The sequence below is a fragment of the Bidens hawaiensis genome, unplaced genomic scaffold, assembly GCF_021521415.1.
Source record: "Bidens hawaiensis isolate Kalapana, Puna unplaced genomic scaffold, B.hawaiensis_p1.1 tig00014334_1, whole genome shotgun sequence".
Lineage (NCBI taxonomy): Eukaryota > Viridiplantae > Streptophyta > Magnoliopsida > Asterales > Asteraceae > Bidens > Bidens hawaiensis.
The window spans coordinates 466,834-486,072 of NW_027492232.1; the positions used below are offsets into that span (position 1 = coordinate 466,834).

The following is a 19,239-nucleotide window of genomic DNA, read 5'->3' on the forward strand; positions in this document are numbered from 1 at the left end:
CCAAGTAATTTTCATATCTCCACGAATTTAATCCTCCCAAGTGCTTTAGTTAGGATGCCTGTCTCGTTGCTCTTTTCGCCTGCTTGTTCGGCTGCAATTTCTTCCCGGGCAACACACTCTTGGATATAATGGTATCGGGATTTTATATGTTTGGCTCGGTCATTAAACACGAGATTTTTCATGTGAGCTATAGCCGGGGCCCGAAGTGTATTAACCAAGAGCCTTTTTTATGGAACCTAGTGAGTGCACAAACACCCCCTCACTTTTAGCCCATTAGTGTAGGATCTTTATGAAAACAAACTAGGCCCATTTACATTTTTTTGCCAGGCCCCTTACGTTAGCCACTTTACCTAGCCCAATTTAAATTTTAGTCTTCTTCCACAATCTCCCATAATCCCATTCAATCCACTAGGCCCATTTACATTTATTGTTGCCGAAGTGTTCAAAAACCGAATTTTTTCCCCTATAACTAGAATCGGGCATAAACTGCTTCTGGGTATGGTCAGGCTTTGACCGGTCTTATCGGGTTTTGGTCGGGTCTGGGTTTTGACCAGGACATAGGTGGTATTGGCTCCGATGGGGTCTGGTTTGGTTCCGAATACAACTTTTTTGAGAATCTAAAACCTGGTTTGTACCCGCGGTCCGCGGATCAGGTACACCGGGTCCGAAACTTGGCTTTATGCCCAAGTTTGTTAACTAGTTATAATTCGTAAAGAAACAATTTCTTTTGATTTCTTGAACATTTAATTTCTTCTCATGTTACTTAATTGCAACGTTAATTCATTTTGGAGTATTAACTACATTTTCGAATGAAAACTAATTGGCTTCACTTCATAATTTGATACGACATCTATATCTTTGAACAAACAAATTAAATTGTTAAAGAGTATTCAGATATCTTCTGTATCTTTAAATCCTAAATTACATTAAAAAACACTACAATTTTTGTTTTTTTTTTCAATTAAATATTTTATTTATATTTTTATCATTACATTTTCTCTATTATTTACTCACAACCACTTTCAACAGATATCAAAAGATTATCGGGATGAACAGTAACTTTTCAAATATACAAAACAACCACTTATTTAATCATCTCCACTCACAACACCTTAAATTCCTCTCTACATTATAAAAATACCACTCACATGATACGGTGAATAAAATTATCATGCGAGTAAGACTTATTCATCATTTCTATACTCATGTCTTGTGAAGGTTAAAGGTTAACTGAAAAGCTAAAATTATCATGTTAAAGATACATTCATTTGCAGAATAAAAGGACTAAAGGATACATAAATAATTCCAGGTAATGGTTAAACATGTGACACAAAATGAAAATCCTATGACGCTTTATTTGACATCATAATCTAGTTATTAAAATAAATCTCTCTTTTTTTATATGAACACTTGGCAACATCCTACTGGTAGGAAAGTTTATGTTTTTCCGTGATAACAGAAGTTCAGATTCCCCACTTATGTCTTTTTAGGTGAATATTGATAATGAAGAATTTGAAACAGCCCTTACGAGGTTGTCAGTTCAGATCCCGAGCTCACCCAAGTTTTCGTCCCATTGTTACGCCAGATAGTTCTGTACCTATGGTGACACAAAACTGTCAAGTGACAACTAACAGTATAGTTTTATCGGCGGAACGCCCAAGACAAACTCTAAATTCAACGCGGGTTAGGCTAAGACAACTTAATATAACTGCGCAACGGCCCGCCCAATTTTAAAAACCGGATGACCCTAAAAAGTAAAAACACATGAAAATCGCAAAAAGTAATAATCTGGCCACATCATGAATGCTACAATGCTACATCACTTATTATGTGAAACCCTGATCCGATTTTGACGACCCGACCCGGAAAACAATACCCGTCTTCCTGAACCGAGTTGAATATATAAACATTTGGAGGGCCCCCCTTGTGTCTGAAATAAATCTAAAATTTAGGGTTTTGTTTTGTTTTGTTTGGCTCCAAATTTTTAAATAGCCCAATCGCCATTTCAATTTAGAGTTTGCAGATCTAATCTAACCCAGTTGCAATTCAACATGTTTTGGAAGCTAACATCTTTATCTTCATCTTCTTCACCTGTAAGATTTGTTAATCTTAATCGCAATTCATTTTTTTAACTTTTCAAACATTTCAAATTCGATTTGTGGGCTCGATTCGAGATGTGGGTGTTTGTTTAATTTTATTCAAAATTTATGTTACTGATGAAATTAGGGGTTTTAATGGTTTTGTTTAATGTCAGCTGTAATGTAGTTAGGGCTATTGGTTGTATTAATTACTTGGTTTTTAATGTTCATCAGCTGATAGCTTACTTATTCTTACCAAGTTTATGATGCTTCATTTGTTTGTTTATTTTTTGGAAAGAAAGATTATTAGGAAATGATGTGTGAAATTTTTTATGTAAATAGATTATTACTATATAACTTAAAAGCTTGGTTTATGAAAAATTGAGACTTTCATTTTTAGGGTTTATTTTGGAAAGTATGAATTTCATGGCAAATGCTTATTGTTTTATTTGTAACCAATGTTGGTATTTATTTAATCACTTGTTTTCATGTTAATCTTATACACGGAATTAGAGCGTTATTTATCGCTCGTTTTAACTTGTAGATGGAGTAAGAATGTTGATTCGCGAGTCACACGTGTAACGGAAAAAAATGTTTCTTTAGATATTAGTTGAGATATTAACAGTGTATGGATTCTGCGCGGGTGGTGATAAGTGATAACTGATAATTGATTAATAGTAACTTGTCATGTTTTTGTATATGTTTTAAAGCGTGGGATATATTCATGCATTAAATTGTCATACTTGACACTCGTGTGCCCTTTTGTTCTACGTGAATTTAGTAAAACAGTGATTTTATTAGTGATATATGTTTAATATGATATTTAACGTTTATTAGGTTGAGGCTATTTTGGACAAGGAAAATTTCACATTGGACGAGCTCTTGGATGAAGAAGATATTATCCAAGAATGCAAAGCGTTAAACAGTCGTCTTATTAATTTGTAATAAATCTATTCTTTTACTGGCATTTATAAACTTCTAGATTACTTGATACTTATTACGGGTGCTTGTTGATACAGCTTACGGGATAGAGTTCAAGTTGAAAATTTATTAAGGTATATCATAGAGGAGCCTCCGGAGGATGCTGATAGCAAACGTACATTCAAGTAGGTCATTGATTATAATAACACACGTATAGGATTTTTTTTGTTTTGGATATAATGGGATGTTATTTTATGTTACATAATTACATGCTGTTTTAACAGTGTTTAGTACTATTAACTGAGATCTGTTCATGCTTCAGGTTCCCTTTTGTGGCTTGCGAGATCTTTACATGTGAAGTTGATGTGATGTTCAAGACATTAGTGGAGGAAGAGGAGGTGGGTCCCACTGATATTAAGTCTCGTACACGTGGAGTTACTTATTTTGGTAGTTTGATGTCACGTTTATTTAATATTTAAGTTCATGTTACCATTTTTTCCTTGTCCAAACTTGCAGCTCATGGATTTGCTTTTCTCGTTCTTGGAACCAACCCGCCCACATAGCGCCTTTCTGGCAGGTTACTTCAGTAAGGTATATTCTTAAGAATCATTCCTTTCACGTCTTGATTTCTATTATCATTATATAATAATTTACATTAGAATTGTTTTGTGTCTTGTAGGTTGTGATAAGTCTCATGATGCGGAAGACAATCCCGCTAATGAATTATGTTCAAGTGAGTACAATGTTTGTGATTCGCTTGCTGCCTTTTCATTACATTATTTTAACAAGTTTTCGAGCATAGATCCACTTAAACGATTTTTGACTAAATTTAAAATTCAGCATCACTTATCTGTTTTCGTGAGAATATAATGCATTAATGCAAGTCACTTTATAAATGTGGTTTTGGTCGCTTTTTTTTAGTGGAAAGAGTATTATATAGATGTAAAGACATGCAGGCTTGTAAAACCTTTATGTTTATTGAACAAATATTTATTATATAATTTTATGCTTCTACAGGCCCATCAATATGTTTTCCAACAGCTGGTTGATTTAATTGGGATTACATCAATCATGGAGGTTAGCAGAACGTGAATCAAAGTTGCAAGATGGCTTGCATGTTGATTTTATTTTGAATTGCTGGTTCTTATAATCTTTTTACACAGGTGCTGGTTAGGCTTGTTGGAGCTGATGAACATATCTATCCCAATCCTACAGATGTCATGCAGTGGTTGGCCGATAGCAATTTGTTGGAGATGATAGTGGACAAATTAAGTCCTTCTGTAAGCACTACTTTTCATCTATACCTTTATTATGACAGCTCTAAATGTTATTTTTTTAATGATTTTTTTTAACTTTTTTATATCACTGTCTCAGAGCCCTTCTGAAGTACATGCCAACGCAGCAGAAACTTTATGTACATTAACGAGAAACACATCGTCTCCTCTTGCCACTAAACTTTCTAGTTCAAGGTCTTTTTGTGTTTTTTATATTAAACCTGTTGATTTTATTTTCAAGATTTTAATCGTGTATCATCATCATCATCGTACTCAGTATATCCCACCAATAGCAAAGCTATGGTAGGGTCTGAGGAGGGTAAGATGTAGACAGCCTTACCTCTACCCCGTAGGAATAGAGAGGCTGCTTCCGGTGATACCCCCAGCTTGATGGTAGTTTTGCATCAAGCCTTGGACATAAGGCACATAACACTCAACCATTGGGACACCGGCCGATTGGTGCATGTACCCTTGTCTTTCGGCTTTCAACGCTACCACATGATGCCTGATTAACCTTCCGCCACTTTTAACGTTATTTTCACGAGATTAGTAAAATAACGTCAAAATTAGTGCAATTTCACTTTAGCCCACCTGAGGGTTCACACATATACACATTAATCGTGTATATATATTTTATTTTTTTTATCAGTTTTGTTGCAAGGATATTTGGTCACGCACTGGAAGATTCACATTCAAAATCGGAACTTGTTCACTCATTGACTGTGTGTATATCTTTATTGGATCCCAATAGATCACTATCTTCACTTCTGTTTCATGCTTTTCGTGGTCAAAATTTGTACGAGTCAACCGTGCAAATCAATCAAGAGACTGTTGGTGCAATGCTGCCCAAACTTGGTGAGTTTTGTACATATGATCTCAATGTTTTATCCTATTTAATCATGTTTTAATACATTAAACCACATTCTTAATTACATAATCATGATGTATTAGGTGACCTGTTAATCCTACTAAATGTTTCACTCGATGAGAAAGTTTTGCCAACCACATATGGCCAGTTAAAGCCTCCTCTAGGGAAGCATCGTGTAACACCCCGACCGAAGGCGGATTATACATCGGGGCGCCACGTATTGTTTCATTACTCGCGACACTATTGGGTGTCAATATTTAATAAATACATTTTCATTGCGCGAGCGCAGAACATGAATCATAAATTAACATAAATCATATCATAACCTAAAATATTCAAATAACATAATATGTCTTGTTACATTTTAATCTAGGTCCAAACAAAAAGAAAACATCCTACGCGTCCAAGAATTCCCAAAAGCTGCTACAGCAAACCTGAACATGTGTTAAAATAAAACGTCAACACTTGCGTGTCGGTGAGAAATCAAGTTTAATAGATATAAATAGATAACAATATCTGCGCGCATCATGTGTATAACTGGTGTTCAACAAGGGTGTAATCAGATTGTGATCAAGCCTAATAGATCATAGCTCATAGTTCAACCCGTGCTCCCAATTGAGCACAAAAACAAGAAAACTGTGCAAGTGTAAACAAAAGAGAAATCATAAACGATAGTTCTCCCGTGTTCATCTAATGGATCCATGAAAACTGCGGAATAGGCCGACAAGACGGTTAATGATCCACACATACAAATAAACAGCCAAGTCTACGTCCATAACACATGGGGTTTTGCGCGACAAAAGTTTATAAACAAGTTTAAGACTCAAGTTTGTACGAACACATGAACATCCCAAAACATTAAAAATAAAAAGGGATTAGGTACGAGATTACTCACTTGTAAACGGCGCGAAGAAAGATAATGCAAGAACCAACTTTTAAACAAGCACAAGTTAACCTATAAATAGAGATTATTGGTTTAACGGTTTGTTTTATGCCTTGAATATATGTTAGCATAGTAATATGTATCTTTAACAAATTATTATATATTATATATTACCGGAAATCTGGGCAGGACAAGGGAAAAGACGAAGGCAGAGAGAGGAGGCGGCTGAGGAACAACGGCAGAAGGCAAGGAGAAGAGAGCAGAGGAGGGTTTAAGTGTTTGTGTGTGTAGTGTTAAATAACAAGAAAATAGTATTATATATAGGGAAACCCTAGGGAACACAATCCCTTAAAAAGAGGAAAAGATCTTCTCAAATCAAGCAAAAGATATTAAAAAGCATAAGAAACCAAAAGCAAAAGATATTAAAAAGATCTGCCGGCAGCTGCAGGAGATGGGGGAAAAGCTGACAGGTTACAGGTCAAGGCATGGGAGGAGTCAGAGAAAACACTGTTCAAGACATGCAAAAGAAGATTTCAAAAGATAATGTCAGTCACTTTTTCTGTCAACCAATAGGATTGGTGCGCATGCTGCGCCGAAAGTGACTATTCAGACAGAAGATAAGATATCACAAAAGAATACAGGCTGACCTAAACAGAAGAAAAGACTTAAGGTCTAGCGCGAGAAGATTCGAGCGCACGCGCGAGGGCGAAGGCAGACAGAGAACAAACCTTAGCGCGTCGCGGGAAGAACTACAATTCCTTAGCGCGTCGCGGGAAGAACTTCCATTCTTAGCGCGTCGCGGGAAGAACTACAATTCCTTAGCGCGCTGCGAGAAGAACTACAATTCTTAGCGCGTCGCGAGAAGAACTACCATTCTTAGCGCGTCGCGGGAAGAACTACCATTCTTAGCGCGCTGCGAGAACTATAATTCTTAGCGCGATGCGAGAAGAGTTCGTCTCGCGTATCGCAGGAACAGCTGGTCTTCGCGCAGGCTTCCTTGAAAAGAGTCTGGCGCGTGGAGCTGCGCAGACATCCTTAGGCGGGAAGAACCAAAGGACAAGCAAAGAGTTAAGAGAAAAAAAAAGGTTTCAAGGCTTAAGGGTTAAGCAAAGGGGCGGGACGGCGACAAGAAAGAGAAAGAGGCGGGACGGCGACGAAAGAGAGAAGAGGCGGGACGGCGGAAAGCAATTATTATTATTAGTAAGTAATATAAAAGTATATGTATATATAATTTATTTAATGTTAAATTTGCAAAGATTAACAATCAAATTTTAAATCATAAAAAGAATCGGATTCGAAAACGGGTACCTGGGTCGGGTCGGATTGGGCAGATGTCACACATCGTCTAAAGGTTAGTAAACCAGAAAATATAACATCATTTTATCAATGAGAAGTTTAGTATCTTTTTCAATCTTGATTTATCTTATTTATTGCAGATTGTGGAGTTCATTGCGGTATTATTGAAGACCAGGAATGAAATTGCTGAACAAGAGTTAATTAGCTCTGGAACTATTCAAAGAGTTCTCGATCTTTTCTTCGAGTAAATTACCACATATAATAACCATTGATTGCGGTAGCTAATTTTAATGTGAAGTTGTACTTAAGTTTCTATTGTTATTTGTGTGTAGGTACCCATATAATAACGCTTTGCATCATCATGTTGAGAGCATAATAGTTACTATACTAGAAAGCAAAAACAATATTATCATTGATCACCTATTTCAAGAATGTGATCTCTTGAAAAAGATTCTACAAACGGATAAAAGCCCTGTTCTTTCTAATGAAGTTGATCAGGTATAAAATACTGTATATTTTGTGAAAGCAATTATCCTGTTAATCCAACATATATGATTCTTGATATGGAAAAAAGATTGAATTTTTATTTAGCAATTTTTTTTAGTTATGCAGCCAACACTGGCTGCTTCTGGAAGAAATGCACCTCGAGCTGGAAATATTGGCCATGTGACGCGCATTGCCAATAAAATCACACAGTTGGGAAATAGTGATAGCTGCATTCAGACACATATACAGGTATAGTGTTTATTTTGGAAAGACTGGTTGCTTAATTTTTCTATTACTTTGTTTTTTAATAGTTAATTTTTCTATTACTTTGTTATTGTTATAGGAAAGCAGCGAATGGAACGAATGGCAGACTACAGTTCTACAAGAACGCAACATTGTTGAAAATGTGTATCGGTGGGCTTGCGGGTAAGAATCGATGAAGTCTTGTTTTGAAAATTATAATCTTTTACTCAGAATTCATAAATTGTTTAGGTGTTTGTTTAAATTACTGATTTATTATTTCTACTTTCTATATTTCAGTCGGCCCAGTGCACTACATAATAGGGATAGCGATGAGGATGATGTTCATGACACAGATTATGATGTTGCTGCTTTAGCAAATAATTTAAGTCAAGCATTTAGGTACAACATTTATGACAACGATGAGGTATGTGTGCAAAACCCTTTATCTATGTATGCATGCATGCATGTATTATCTTTTCATGTATTTATGCTAATATTTCACTCTCTTTCAGGGAAATGAGAATCTTGATCGAGATGATGAGGTAACGTCTTCATTAATCAATATAACTGTTATTATTTTGTTTCCTTAACGCAGTACTTATTATTGAAAGCAGGAGGTCTTTTTTGATGATGAATCTGCTGAAGTGGTTATATCATCACTTGGCTTAGGTGATGACCAGGGCAGGTATGTACTTTCTTGAATCTTAATGTTGACCAAAAACTTAATGTTGACCAAAAACCGGACATATTGAATTCGTGGTTAACCTTTTTTTCTCTTTCCTGGGGCTGGCAGCTTGTTTACAAATTCAAACTGGTTTACTTTTCAAAATGACGCCATAGAAGGAATCGACGCACCTATGACTGTCACATCTGCCAATGGCGGTATGTGTGCTGGTAATGACAGTAGTGATGATGAAGTGGTGGTTGGTGAAGATGATTTGGTACCAAACGTCACAACATCTGATTCTGATCCTAATCCTTTCATCCAAGATGATGAAGAAAAGGATGCAGCAAACAATGAAGTTTTTGAAAATGCCCCTGGCTCACCAACAGCAGGCGAATCTTTAGCCAATGGCACATCGTCAAGTGAAACAGGATCAGGGTCAATCGAGTGGAGTCAAAAGTCAAATGGTGCAGCAGAGATTGATGTACAGTAGAAGGTAGCGGTTATTGTTGTTTACAGATTTTGATCGTTGTTTCACAGTTTGATTTGGATATATGTATTTTGTTCATTAATTTAAACCTCTTTATGTTTCAAGTTGTTTTGGTCGGATATTTGACTTGCTAATAGTCAATTGTTATAAGATAAACGTAGAAATTGCATGCATATGATTGTTAAGAAAGAGCATAGCATTTGATATTTAGTCATAGAAAGTGATTACCTATACCACAACAATGTAGGTTCATATTTCATACAACAATGGCTTCGATGACCAACCGTAACAATCATAGGTCATTTGATATCTCCTAAAAAACCCGCCATAACAATGGTTAAAGCAAAGTTGTTTCAAAAGGTGTTTACATTGCTTATCCAAATAAGCTAATCAGAAGCTAGAGTGACTTTACCTTCACAGTCAACTTTTTTGCTTTTTTCGCAAGCTCACTGCACCATTATTAAAAAAAAAAACAAAATTAGATGTAATGGGCATAATATGGTACTATATCCAAAGGTGTTGTGTACCTGAAAATTTCTTCCCCCACACCTGCTGCTGAATCATCGTACGTCACACTAGTCGAATCACCTAACTTTTTATCTCCTAACAAATTTTCCAGCTTTTTTTCAACTTCTTCATACCACTTGGTAACAGAAAGATCAAGCGTCCCAAGCCGCACAGTTTCAGATCCCAGAAATACTTCACAGTCACCGCTAGAAGCCATGCCATCAATCTCCTTTCCTTTGTTACCTGATGAATGCTGGTCAGTGTGTATTTGCCGACCAAATAGTCGAATACTACCTTTGTTGTTTTTCTTTGAGCTAGAGCTACTACTACCGAGGGTCAGATCGTCAGGGTGTTTTGGGAAGAGGTTTAACTGAACTTGGTGGGTGTTATTAAACTCGATTGCTGGAATATCAGTGGGCTGAACCAGCCATGGGCTTAAACGCTGCACATTTTGCAACTGTTCTCGCTCTTCATCCCAATTTACCTACATAATATTATATTATCACTTTATTATATTCTTGAAAGATGAAAACCGAGAAATATAAAATATAAGCGAAAGCTAAATACCTGTAGGCAACGCCATAGGGAATTAAGCCAGTATAACGGGTCAGCATTACCAACAGAAGATACAGTTCCCATAAACGGACTTGCTAGTGACGAACCTTCGGTTTTCAAAATAACCCTCATTCCAGCATACCAGTTAACAAGCATCGCCTCATTTACAATAGAAGACTTTACAACAAACTCTGGAGTGCTTGCACGAGGATAATACGTAATCTCAAATGGTTGACCGTTTACTGCAGAAGACACAGCTCTAATAACATCTTCAGGCCTCGCTTTTCCCCTTCCCTCACCACGTCTCAACCCAACAAAAAGTTCACCATTTTCTGCTCGGGTGAACACAACCGAGTTTCCTTTAACCAGGTTTTTCCTCTGCACAAAATCTTTCCATCCAATGGTTAACATATGTTTAATTGGGTTTGCATAACGAACATGCTTAAACTCCCAAATATTACCACGAATATCCTCAACACTCACTAACTGATTGCGCACTGGCTGAATAATCCATTTTCGGAAACATATCTACACCATCCAGAGGTACATGAAAATTCTTTAAATCAGACGCATTTAATGATTTTGCATAATATTGGATCTTAGGTACAACACGAGTGTCCAAAAGTTGATTAGGGCTGATACTGCTTGCATCTTGTGGAATCAACATGATCTTAGCATAAACTTCTTCTAGTTCTAAATCCGCCGGTAACTTGACGTCAATCACCTTGCAAAAGATGGAAGGAACCCTAGGTATATCACCAAAATCTACATCTGTCTGTGTGTGTTCAACATGACCTTGGGGAAAATAGTAGGCATACGAATTCGGGAAAGGCATGTGAATCGTATCACCAGCTAACACGTGCCATAGTCTATAGTCTACACGCTTCTCTGCTTGATTCATACTTGTTTTCTAGAATCAAAACACTGAAAAATGAATTAAGTCGGATTCAACTACCACATTAACAATCACAAATATTATATCATCAATTAACTAATTAATACTGGTTTTGTAGGATCAATATACTGAAAAATTAATTCAGTCAGATTCAAATATATCTAATGAATGATATGCAGATATAATGATACATTAACATTAATCATGATTTATCTCTATCATACATGATAGCTTCTTGTTTCACAAATATATATTATACTGGTTTTCTAGAATCAAAATGCATGCAGCATGTGTGCAGATCAATCATAAAATACATAAAATATACAAGAGCTATAGGCTTCAATCATATCAATCAATCAATCAATCAATCATACCCAGTGAAGTCCCACCGACAACAAAGCTATAAGTAGGGTTTGGGGAGGGTGGGATGTAGGCACACCGTACCTCTATCCAAAGGGATAAAGAGGTGGCTTCCAGAGAGACCCTCGGGCTTTAAGTACATATGTATGGAGCAAAAGAAAGGAAATCAAAGTTCAATAGCTATGTAAAGAGCTAATAAAACTAATAATAATAATAATAATAATAATAATAATAATAATAATAATAATAATAATATGTATGAAGCAGAACAAAGGGGATCAAGTTCAACAGTTATATCAAAACTAATAATACTAATAGTAATAGTAATAATAATAATACATGCGGGGGGAATACCATTATGGTATGTGTCCTAAATAAGTTAAGTATAAGCCCTAAGGTATTCATTTATTCCTAAAAATCCTTAACTTTAATTCTACTTCTCCAAAGATTAAGTAGAATTAAACAAAACTATAATGGATAGCATAAAATTACAAATTATATATCATCAATTACAAATGACTTCTTCAATCATAAAATTACAAATTATATATCATCAATTACAAATTACTTCTTCAATCATAAAATTACAAATTATATATCATCAATTAAGTATGTGATAATTAAACAAAACTATAATGGATAGCATAAATAAGATGAATTCTCTGACCTGAAATTCTCGGTGTGAAGCACCAGGTTTTTACTCCATATAATACAAAGGTACGTACAATTAGTAGAAGTTGCAATGCACGTAGATTAACAGAAGCTCTGTTGTAATGGATACACCGTTGATGTTCGTGATCGATCACCGTCACTGTTGAATTACATGAGCAAGTAAGTCAGTTAGAAGCTTCAGAAAATAGATGGAAATTGTGAAGAACAATGAGAGTAGCCATGGCAATGGCAGTTAGTTACCTTTATAACAGAATTCTTTCTCTCTCTATAACAAACGGCTTGTAAATGTAAACTTGATTCTTCAAACGGTTTTCTGTAACGATATATATATATATATAAACAACTAATAATCTGTTTTTTATAGATACGTACATGTTTAAACTCATTATTATTATTATATATGTATAAGTAAAAGTAAATAATTGACGATAATTTATTTTAATATATATTATATTGTTTATTTCTAGTTATAATAAGCATGAAAGAAATCAACGACCGGGATGAGGTTATAGTTACATGACATGATGACATATACATACAACGCACTTTTACTATAACAACAACAATAATAATAATAATATACTTATCATGAAAACATTTACTATAGTAAGTGCATTTTTAGCTTATAGCTTTTTTAGCTTTTTTTTTTTTTTATAAAATAAGCTTAATTTGGTGTTTGGTTTAGCTTTTTTAGCTTATGCTTATAAGCTTATATAAGCAAATTTGAATAAGCTTATTTGTTTAAGGGGGTAAATTACTCATTTGCATTCAAATGATGATGGATTAATAATATTGAAGCAACTTATTACTAAAACAAATTAAAGAATGATGGATTTAACAACTTATTAAAATGTATAACCTGTTGGAAGTAATTTCAGACTCTTGTCACAGGTCGGTGAACTTGAGGGGCCAAGGATGACAAGTCGGTCATAGTTGGTTATGCTTCCTAATTGTATTGTAATTATAATAGGTAATGTCTTGGCTAACAAGTTATGTTAGTATATATAAACCGAGTTATGGTTAGACATTAGAGATTGTGTGGTGTGGTGTGAGGTGTAACCGAGTTAGGGTTCATCTAGAGACACACGAGATGTAACCGAGTTAGGGTTCATCTAGATGCAGGGCCGGCCCGGGGGTGTGCAAGCCGCACCCCCGGCCGGGACACGTTGGTTTCGGGGGCCCAAACATTTTTATACATATATATGTTTGATATATAAATGATATTGAGTCAAACGGCATCGTTAATTGGTCGAATCGGTAGTTAATTTTAATGTTTAAAACTCTCCGGTCGCCGGATTTTACGCTAACCAGAAAATTCCACAGAGCAGCTTCCTGGGAGTTTGACCATTTAAATAGTCACTCCTAAAGAATTCTAATTGAAAGAAGATGAAAAGTATTGGTGACAATAGCTTTTTCCAGCAGAGTTTTGGTAATTAGGCTTTTGAAAACGTGAAGAAGGAAGAAGACACCAACTTTGTTTTGTGTCAATATAATATTTAAATTTTTGGTATCACTATTTTTGAGACACAGAGTAAAGAAGGTGTCCATTTAATTATTTTTACTTTTTATTCTTCTATTCATTGAATACGAATTTTATTTTGTTGATTATATGTTATATTACATCAGCTATATTATATGAAAGAGTTATTATATTTTATTTATTATTATTTTTCATGTATAAGTTATTACTTTGAATACGAACATTAGTATTATTAAAAATATATTGCTAAAAGTCATTCTTCATTAAGGTTTTCAGTTAGATTCCCGAGTCTAATCAGGTATTCGTTCCATCATGTATCATGCAAAAGAATTCTGGTCTTGTATTAATAACTCGTATAAGTATTAAGTTTTAGGTTTTGAAAATTTGGGTATTACATTCATATTATATTTGTGTTATAACATTAATCGTTGTTTATAAACATTAGCTTATATATTTTATTATTCGTTAAGACATACGGGCCTTTTCATTTCGGCGCGGCCGAGGTATTTAAATCCTCAGAGACGGCCCTGTCTAGATGCAACCGAGTTAGGGTTCATCAAGAGTCAAACTGAGTTAGAGTTTGATAGGGTTTGTAATCAGTTTTTTGAGTTAGATTTTCTGATTAATAAACAAGAGTTATTTGTTTACATCGTATTTGATTATCGATTCGGGACTTGATAACCAACTTGTAGAATATAAGCTAATCCAAACACTTAAAAAGAGCTTATCAAATAATAGAAAATAAGCTATAAGCTATTTTAAAATATAAACATAAGCTAAAAAATAAAAGGTAGGCCAAACACCCCCTAAGTAGAGGTTATTATACTTATTATATAAACTAGACGGGTGCCCGTGCGTGCACAAACCATTGATAATGGTTTGGTTTCAATTTTAACGCATCTGTTTTGGTTTACAATGATAAAAAAACCGCTACTAATCAGTGGCGGATCTAGAAATTTTTTTCACAGGGTTCGGGAATTTTTATGATCGGTACTAATACAACTGTCGGGTCGAATTGGGTCGGGTCGGGTCGAATCGAGTCGAGTCGGGTCATATATATAAAATAAAGGATTACCAAACAAAATATTAGATAACAAATATATTAAAGTTGTTCTCTACGAGTTTTCATTTTTTGAAATCTAACCATTACATCATCTACTTTAACATTGACAATCAAGTCTTTCTCAATGTAACAAATACAATTGTCGCTTAAATTTTCATCACCCATTCGATTACGTAAATCGGACTTCACATACTTCATCGCCGAAAAGGATCTTTCAACGGTTGCGGTTGCGACGGGTAATACGAGAGCTAACTTTAATAAACGATACACCAATGCAAAGGAATGGTGTTTCTTTGTTTGAACCATTAATTGAACAAGACTTGCTAAACCATTCAAGTTTTTAAATCGTTTATCTCCTTTCAAATTATCAATGTATGTCGCGAGTCCAACCGGGAGTCTTCTTTTATCACTTTCATCAAAATCATATGGGTACAACTCGACTAATCGTAATATTTTTGGAATAGAAAATGCCCGAAAATTATCACAAGGAGTCAAACAACTCAAAGAAACAAGTAAGTAGGATGTTACCTCGTTAAAACGGTCCCCAAACTCTTGGATTTGCAAATCTAAAACCGCATTGAAGCAATCATACTCATAATAGTGGCGATTTTTCATGTTTGTTTTTTACATAGTCTAAATATCATAAACCTAAAAATCTAAAAGCCAAACTAAATTAGACATAAATTGAATGTATTATGTTATACCTGGAAGGCTGGACACAATTTTAGTGAACGTGAGGGTTGTTGCCTGTTGGAAACTTGACAACAAGTTGTAGTGCAGTGTGGACGTGAGATTGTGTGAGAAGATAAGGTGTTAAGGACGACGTGAGATTGGTCTAAATTTGAGATTGGTCTTTAGCCAAGGCGCGTCGTCCATTGACACAGGATCAATGTCAAATTGTCAATTGTGTGGAGTCAAAAGTCAAATGGTGTGGCAGAGATTGATTTGGATATCTCTCTCTTTTAAACCACTTTTATGTTTCAAATTGTTTTGGCTGTTGTTTGACTTGTTAATAGTCAATAGCTATATCGCGTTAAGTTAAAGAAACTGCATGCATATGGTTAATGGTTACCTATATAACAACAATGTTGGTTCTTACAACTCTTCACAGTGTTTCAAGTACTTAAACACATATGCAACACCTTCAATCATTCATACAGCATCAATATCTTTTGCGTTTGCATCCGATGAATGGTTTCCTTGCTGGTCAACGTATATCCGCTGACCAAATAGTCTCATATTTGGTCTGTCTTTGTTTTGCTTCAACTTATAGCTACAACTACCAAGGGTCAGATCAGTATCGACATGAATCAAATCATCACGACTTTCATTCTTAGGCGGACGCAACCCATCGGGACGTTTAGAAAAGAGGTTTAACTCAACCAGCCTGGTTCCCTGTATGCCTGCAGGAAAACCACTGCTGCAGGGCATGTTTGACAGTACTTCAACCAGCCACGGGCTTACACGAGTCACATTTTGCAACAGATCTCGCTTATCATCCCAATTAACCTATATAATATACTTATATTATTAGTTTAAGTTGACGCTAGCGGTGGAAAATGTGACCCATGGGTTGAATGAGTTGTATTAAAAATGTATATAATGGGTCAGAATGGGTCAATCAATCAATCAATCATGCCCAGTAAAATCCCACCGACAGCAAAGCTATAAGTAGAGTCTGGGGAGGGTGGGATGTAGGCACACTGTACCTCTATCCAAAGGAATAAAGAGGTGGCTTCCAGAGAGACCCTCGGCAGTACATGTGTATGAAGCAAAATAAAGGAAATCAAAGTTTAACAGTTATATAAAAACTACTACTAATTATAATAATATTAATAATAAGATCACAGTTTTACAGCTATATAAAAGCTAATAATAATTATAATAATAATAATATATGTAAGGGAAATACCATTATTGTATGTGACCTAAATAAGTTAAGTCTAAGCCCTAAGGTATTCAATTCTCTCTAAAAATCCTTAACTTTAATTCTACTTCTCCACGAATTCCTATCCTCAACCATGTCCTCGGAGAATGGGTCAAACTAAAAAAAGAAAATGATTGAAACGGGTCAAAACGGGTTGACATTTCTCGAGTTTTTTTTATTATTTTTTTATTTTATGGAACGAGAAAAACGGAGAAAACTTTTTAGTATTTTTAATTTTTTAGTTTTTGATTTATATTTCAAGTTATAAATTTTTTTTTATTTTTTTGAGTTTTTTAATGAGGGGTTTTTGAAGACCCATTTCAAAAACCCCTCATTAAAAAATTCAAAAAAAAAATAATTAAAAAATCATAACTCGAAATATAAATCAAAAACTAAAAAAGTAAAAGTACTAAAAAGTTTCATCCGTTTTCTCGTTCCAAAAAAAACCTTCAAGAAAGGTTAACCCGTTTTGACCCGTTTCAATCATTTTCTTTTTTTAGTTTGACCCATTATATACATTTTAATACAACCCATTCAACCCAATGGGTCATATTTGCCACCCCTAGTTGATGCTAATAAACTGGAATTTGCAAGGTTTAAGAAGGTTAAATTAAATTACCTGTAGGCGACGCCACGGGGATTTAGGCCAGAGCAGCGGGTCAACATCCCGAACAGAAGATACAGTTCCTGTAAACCAGCTTATTCGCGACAAACCTTCCGTTTCAAAAGCCATTTTGAACCTCGTTCCAGCACACCAGTTAACACACAATGCAGCATTTACAGAAAGCTCCTTTACAACAAACTCCAGAGTACTCGCGTGAGGATAAAAAGTAATCTCAAATGGTTGGCTGTTTACCGCAGATGATACAGCTTTAATAACATCTTCAGTCCTCACTTCTCTCCTTCCACCAGAATCAAAATTCATCACCTTAGCGCGTCTAATCCCAACACAAAGACCACCATTTTCCGCTCGAGCGAACACAACCGAATCTCCTGCAACCAGACTTTTCTTGTTTACAAAAGTATTCCATCCAGTGGTTAACTTGTGTTTCTTAGGTACTACCCCTTGATGAACATGCTTAAATCTCCAAATCTCACCATGAATATCCTTAGCTAACAATGTATGAAACGGGAGGTTTCGTGAACAATCAAATTTAGGAAAAATCGCCTCTGCACCGTCCCAAGGTACAGAAAGACTTCCACTGTTTACATCAAACCGTGTCAATATTTTTACAAAACAAGGGAGTTTATCATTGAACACAGATAACACTAGACTTTTTTGTCGACTCAACATTACGTCATCATAGACTTCGACGCTGTTTCTTAACGGATTCAACATTGTTCTGGATGAGAATCTGCCATGAACTTGACATCAATTACCTTGCAAGGAATCATAGGAACCCTAGGTGTATCACCGAAATCTACATTTGTGTGTGTGTGTTCGACATGACCTTGTGGAAAATAATAGACATACGAATTCGGTAAAGGCATGTGAATCATATCACCGGCACACGCGTGCCATAATCCAGGGTCTACGCGTTTCTCTGCCTCGGTCATAGTTGTTACTTGTTTTCTAGAATCAAAACACTGAAAAATTAATTAAGTCAGATTCAAAAGTTAAATCATATGCATAACTAATAACTTCTTGTTTCAAACAAGTATTATAAAATCAGCAATATATCATCAAAATATATTTGATACGAATATATATAAGGAATGATATGCAGATAAGTAGTTGTTGTTTCAAACATATATAGAGAGAAATTAAAGAGAGTTAATTACATGCAATGGAAGCTCCATTGTAATCTAATAAAGCTGAAGAACCTAATTAACCTCTCGAGAAAGCAATGCTGTTCAATTGCATGAGCAAGTTAATCAAATTGCATATAGTGATTTAAAAAAATATTAACAGAGAGTAGCCATGGCAATGGCAGTTACCTTTATAACAACATTCTCTCTCTCTAAAACAAACGGCTTTAAACGGTTTTCTTTAACGATATGCAACTAATCTTTTTTATATAATAATAATAATAATAATAATAATAATAATAATGTGTGTTTGTTTAATTGTTTTTGTAGACCGAACTAATAGCAACTAGCTAATTTTAAATAACTAATTTAGTTATATATATATATATATATATGTACGTCTTGTGTAAACTTTTATTGTAATAAAATCAATTATATTATTATTATTATTATTATAAAATTCAATCATGAAAGAGTGTACTTTTGTTAATTGTTTGCTATCCAACTACAGGATACTGATATTTTGGTATACATCTCTCTCAAACGTTAATATTCAATATTTTTAATACTAATTTTATATTATACTTCTTTTGTTAATATATATTGTTTTATGTCAACTGATAGTTGCAAAAAGTGAAGGATTGGGACCATATCCTTGCTAACTTTTTATCAAGCTGAATCGTTGACAATGGTGGTTGGAAATTCGTTTGCAGCACAGGTGTTGTAAAACAGATTTCGAGTATCATGTAAAATAACTTGTACGTCTGCTTCCAATGGTAATGCATCTGCAGCAGTAGATTATAGCAGAAATGGTTCACGCGCTCGATG

At 34.9% G+C, this 19,239-nt stretch overlaps 2 protein-coding genes and 1 pseudogene across 2 annotated transcripts; 1 reads left to right on the plus strand and 2 right to left on the minus strand.

The window, feature by feature from the left end:
- The first annotated feature begins 1,844 nt into the window (after positions 1-1,844).
- Positions 1,845-11,445, plus strand: LOC143546356 (uncharacterized). Its single transcript, XM_077038040.1, has 20 exons — positions 1,845-2,093; positions 2,916-3,019; positions 3,098-3,184; positions 3,322-3,397; positions 3,516-3,590; positions 3,679-3,732; positions 4,017-4,076; positions 4,163-4,279; positions 4,374-4,468; positions 4,923-5,128; positions 5,225-5,314; positions 7,118-7,125; positions 7,461-7,564; positions 7,653-7,818; positions 7,933-8,055; positions 8,150-8,232; positions 8,347-8,473; positions 8,562-8,591; positions 8,664-8,734; positions 8,843-11,445. Exons 1-20 carry the CDS (start codon positions 2,052-2,054, stop codon positions 9,204-9,206), a joined length of 2,082 nt encoding a protein of 693 aa, XP_076894155.1. The 5' UTR covers positions 1,845-2,051; the 3' UTR covers positions 9,207-11,445.
- LOC143546339 (auxin response factor 16-like) lies at positions 9,496-11,166 on the minus strand. The gene is made up of 5 exons (XM_077038029.1): positions 10,753-11,166; positions 10,278-10,643; positions 9,731-10,194; positions 9,616-9,652; positions 9,496-9,516 (listed from the first exon to the last, which is right to left on the minus strand). The coding sequence occupies exons 1-5, from the start codon at positions 11,164-11,166 to the stop codon at positions 9,496-9,498; spliced, it is 1,302 nt and encodes a 433-aa protein (XP_076894144.1).
- Positions 11,446-16,997: 5,552 nt separating the features above from the next.
- LOC143546332 (auxin response factor 16 pseudogene) lies at positions 16,998-18,281 on the minus strand (annotated as a pseudogene).
- Positions 18,282-19,239: the final 958 nt, after the last annotated feature.

Coding starts and splice junctions, on each gene's coding strand:
- LOC143546356 (XM_077038040.1), top strand. CDS start 2,052: ATGTTTTGGAAGCTAACATCTTTATCTTCATCTTCTTCACCT. Junction 7,565..7,652: donor GTTCTCGATCTTTTCTTCGA/GTAAATTACCAC, acceptor ATTTGTGTGTAG/GTACCCATATAATAACGCTT. Junction 8,474..8,561: donor ACATTTATGACAACGATGAG/GTATGTGTGCAA, acceptor ACTCTCTTTCAG/GGAAATGAGAATCTTGATCG.
- LOC143546339 (XM_077038029.1), bottom strand. CDS start 11,166: ATGAATCAAGCAGAGAAGCGTGTAGACTATAGACTATGGCACGTGTTA. Junction 10,195..10,277: donor CCCTATGGCGTTGCCTACAG/GTATTTAGCTTT, acceptor AATATTATGTAG/GTAAATTGGGATGAAGAGCG. Junction 9,517..9,615: donor CAAAAAAGTTGACTGTGAAG/GTAAAGTCACTC, acceptor CGGGTTTTTTAG/GAGATATCAAATGACCTATG.